Below are 4,246 nucleotides of genomic sequence, written 5' to 3' on the forward strand. Positions count from 1 at the left end.
AAATGCCAAAAATAGTCAAATGCATTATTGTTTACCATATAAATACGTGCCTAATTAAAATAACTTTTTACCTCTAAACTTTATTATAAGCAGGTATTTATTAGCATAAGCTTATTTTATTTTTGGTATTATAGGTTGTTTTAAAGGATTTGTAATTAAGTAATAGATAAATATGTAGGAATTATGTATTAAGCAAAATGGGATTTAAAATGATTTTGAAAACGTGCAGTAAGCAGGTGTTATAGATATACATAAACAGATTTATTTTATTGATTAATTGTAGGAATTCTTATATATATATTTGAACGTGTTATAAGTCTTTATAGTTATTTGGCAATTTATATTCATATAACTTGTAAAGTCTTATCTTTTCTTTTAAAAGAGCAACTTTTCTTGCTTATTCATAATATATGAGACTACTTTCTAAATTGGGCAGTAATATAAAAAAAGATGATTTAAGAGTCGAGTTATATAGTACGAGAGTTATAGTACGAAAATGACCACAGATATAAGAATAAAAGTGATCACAGTATGAAAATAGCATCGTGGTTATTTTCAAAATCCAAGTATTGTTCTAGAGTTTGAATGCTGAGATAACATAGAACTTTTGTATCTCCGATGTTTCTGAATTATATTTCCCTTAATCTAATACGGGGACTTAGTACGGATTAGTAGCTTTTGATTAGAGACCACCCTGACTACAATTTGGTTAAGATCTTAGCATCTAGTAACACTAATAGATTTTATGGATTAACATGCAGTTAGATGCGAATAGATACTATACTATTCAAGAGATGAGTGCTCTGTATTTTACTAATAGACTAAAAAAACAACAGTTAACAGACGTATAAAGAAATGAATTATACAGGATATTTGGAATTGTAGACGTCAGAATATATTCTGATTGCAAATTGAAGCTTATGTGGGATGAATATTATAAAGTTTTAATTTAGGTACAATTCGTGTAAGTTTATTTTATTAGTATTCTACCTAATCGATCTCTGTCTGGTTCTCAATACGGATATATTTTTTACGTTTGTTACCTCATAATTCTGTCAGTTCTGAACCAATTTGGATTTTTTTATATTTATCTCAAAGAATATATACTTACAAATTGGTCCCATTGAAATTTTATTAAAATCGGTTTAGTAGTTTAGTTTTTAGATCAAAATAACTGGTTCTTTTACAGTTAAAGAATTTTTTTTTTATTTACGAATACGATCTTTAATTATTAGTATTTATGCTTAGTTCTTTTTTTATTTTGTACATAACTTCCTAGTATAGGTATATATATTCTTTATTGCATTTGTAAAAAAGATTCACAGCGATGGATTTAAAAACTTAAAGAAGATATCATATAATAGTGGTTTATACATTTTAATGTAACATAGGGTTTCTGCGCAGTGGCAGCGGTGGATCGTGGAGCGGAGCGGATCGCGGCGGTTATGTCGTTATGCTACGCAGCTACGCTACGCGGCTACGAACTCGCAATACGTTGCGCGCTACCATAAGAATATGGGTCAGCGGATTTGCATGCGGTCATAGTAGTCAGCATTCTTATTAGATTGTACAATATCTATATGCTTGTTAGTGATCCATAGCGCGGTGCTTCATGCAAATGAAATGGTATAAAAAATAGCTCTTCGTATTAGAATTAGAAAGTAATGGATTATATATATATATATATATATATATATATATATATATATATATATATATATATATATATATATATATATATATATATATATATATATAAACTGTCAAGGCATTACAAAAAAGATAAAACAAGTTTGTACCATTTTCTCGAATAGTTCATGATTGGAGTTAAGACCTTATTATAAGAATAGACTATTCCAATCAGTAATATACTTGCTTACCTTAAGTCATTTTTATCATATTAGGTAGTTATATATGTAGTTGGATCATTAACCTTCACGACTAAGTATAAGACATCTGTATATAATATATATGGATATCTTATATATCCATGTAATATTAAATTTTACTTATAATTATTGCGTATTAAACACAGTTTAACTTTTTTATAAAATTTAAAAAGATTATTATATTTTTAAATATTATTTTTTAAGAATTTTTGTACGGAGGCATTTTGTCCCATTCCTGTCCCATTTTTTGATAATATAATAAGACAATATTATTTGCAGCAGTAACATACGTATAAGTTAGTGAATAGAGTAGCATTGTTTACAAATAAATTAATTATTTTATAGCGAGGTGTGAATTGAAATACTCTAAAGCATTTCCTCGTGTGTTACCTTCGCCTTTCAAATTGTTATCTTGTTGTTTGTGCATGCGAATCGGAAGTGTTGTGAAGAGGTCGCAGTACGCGCCCGAGCCGACTGCGTCCGGTCGGCGCGGGCGCACAAACCAGCGGCTGCTACACCGCTAAAGCTAAAACCACACGTGTATACAGATGGGCAAAGCACCGGGTTTAAACCCGGTGCTTTGGTAAAAACCCAATAAACACCCATAAACTCCCATAATCACCCAAAAAAATAGGTTTTTACGTATTTTTTTGAAAATATGTAAGTAATACCAATAAATTATTTTTATAAATTGTATTGATCAATTCTACAATATTAAATAAAACGTTAACTAATAATATTTCAGGAAATTTTAAAAATCTATATATAATAAAATGAAAGTAATTAATTTTCAGTGTTTTCATGTTGCAGTTGATCAACATGTTGGCCTTTTGCTTCCCGTAGATACTTTAAAATTTCTTCATAACACCTCGTTCGCACACATGGCCGTATATATTTAAATTCTTGAGCCACTAACAGTCCGAAATACTCATTTCTTTTATCCTCTTCTCCATAAATTAAGCATTTAGAACAGTTTGTTTCTTCTTTCAGTAAATTTTCTTTTACTTTATCCTCGTTTCTTTTCTTTGTTGCGACGACGCTGGGTAAATCATCTGGACACTGGGTCTCACTATCGCCAAATATATTTGGAGATCGGCTTCGGCTACGGCTTGGCAGACATTTTTTTCTTTCTACAATTTTAAATTAAATTTATTAGAATAAATGCTTCGAACACACGCGATCTAAGTACCTTTTGTGTTTATTATACCTTACCTACCTAGGTATAAAAAGAGTACTTACGTAGATTTTCTTTTATTAACTGTTTTATACGAAGATCTTGATCTCTCAAATTAGCATCCATTTTACTTCCAGTGATTATCAACTAAATTAATAATCCACAAAGTATTAAATAACGTTTTTATGAAATATTTAGCACAAAAACAATACCCTTTAAATATCGATCGTCAGTAACTGTGGCTGACTTACCTATATTCTAGCAAGCAGGACTGCCAGATGTGAAGGGGAAATCCCCAATAAATTGTTGCATGTGACTGATGATGTGAGCATGTTCGTTTCATAATAAAAATGTTGCCAGGTAACCAAAAAGTCGTATGTTTTTGTGCGAATTACGATCATAATCTTTACGATCGTACATTAAAAAATAGACAAATAATAGTATGAGTACGATTTAAATCGTATATCTGTCAACCCTGCTAGCAAGACAGCGACAAAATCACGTTGCATAACAATGTAGCCCAAGCTTATATCTTATGAAATATACGGAAGAGATACGGACTTAGAAAAAACAGAAATGTTGTTCTTTGTGGAAGTCATTGATGAAATTCTATGTATTTTAGCCCGCAAACTTTCTTCAAACAAAAACAGCGCCATCTAGTATCGAGTTCTGTAATTATCTCTTTGTTTATGGATTTGAAGTAAGACCGCCACGCATGCAATACATTATGACTGGGGATTCCCCTATTCGTCGACGCTGAATATGAGGCGACGACAATCACTGTCAAACGTGTTCACTATTACTCTGACTCTGGTAACGTGACTTCCTGGTAACGTGTTATAGGAAAATAAAAAAATGCATATTAAGGGAGCAGATTTGAAATAATATTTATACTTAACAAGAAATAATTAAAGGTAAGTGGATTTTTGAATGATACAATTATATCATGATCACTTAACAATTTTAACTTAAAATTAGATGTATTATTACAAGCTTTTATTTAGCTTGCGTTATGTAAATAAAAGTATGTAGGTATGTTCGTATGTTGATGCAATTATCCTCAATCCTCAACCGACTGGGATAAAATTTTCCATACACGTTTATTTTGGATGATAGTGCATAGTTAGCTGAGAGTCGTCATTGGATAATAATGGTGGATAGCCTAAGATGTGTACTAGATATT

At 30.6% G+C, this 4,246-nt stretch overlaps 1 protein-coding gene across 1 annotated transcript; it reads right to left on the bottom strand.

The window, feature by feature from the left end:
• Nucleotides 1-2,433: 2,433 nt before the first annotated feature.
• Nucleotides 2,434-3,886, bottom strand: LOC128200901 (uncharacterized). Its single transcript, XM_052895766.1, has 2 exons — nt 3,129-3,886; nt 2,434-3,019 (listed from the first exon to the last, which is right to left on the bottom strand). The coding sequence occupies exons 1-2, from the start codon at nt 3,187-3,189 to the stop codon at nt 2,673-2,675; spliced, it is 408 nt and encodes a 135-aa protein (XP_052751726.1). The 5' UTR covers nt 3,190-3,886; the 3' UTR covers nt 2,434-2,672.
• Nucleotides 3,887-4,246: the final 360 nt, after the last annotated feature.

This window comes from Galleria mellonella, unplaced genomic scaffold (assembly GCF_026898425.1).
Source record: "Galleria mellonella isolate WM207_F2 unplaced genomic scaffold, CSIRO_AGI_GalMel_v1 utg310, whole genome shotgun sequence".
Lineage (NCBI taxonomy): Eukaryota > Metazoa > Arthropoda > Insecta > Lepidoptera > Pyralidae > Galleria > Galleria mellonella.

Bases quoted from the DNA above. Each gene is read 5' to 3' on its own strand.
- LOC128200901 (XM_052895766.1), bottom strand. From the start codon at position 3,189: ATGGATGCTAATTTGAGAGATCAAGATCTTCGTATAAAACAGTTAATA. The intron at 3,020-3,128 runs GTAAGTACTCTT...TTAAAATTGTAG, and splicing joins GTTAATAAAAGAAAATCTAC to AAAGAAAAAAATGTCTGCCA.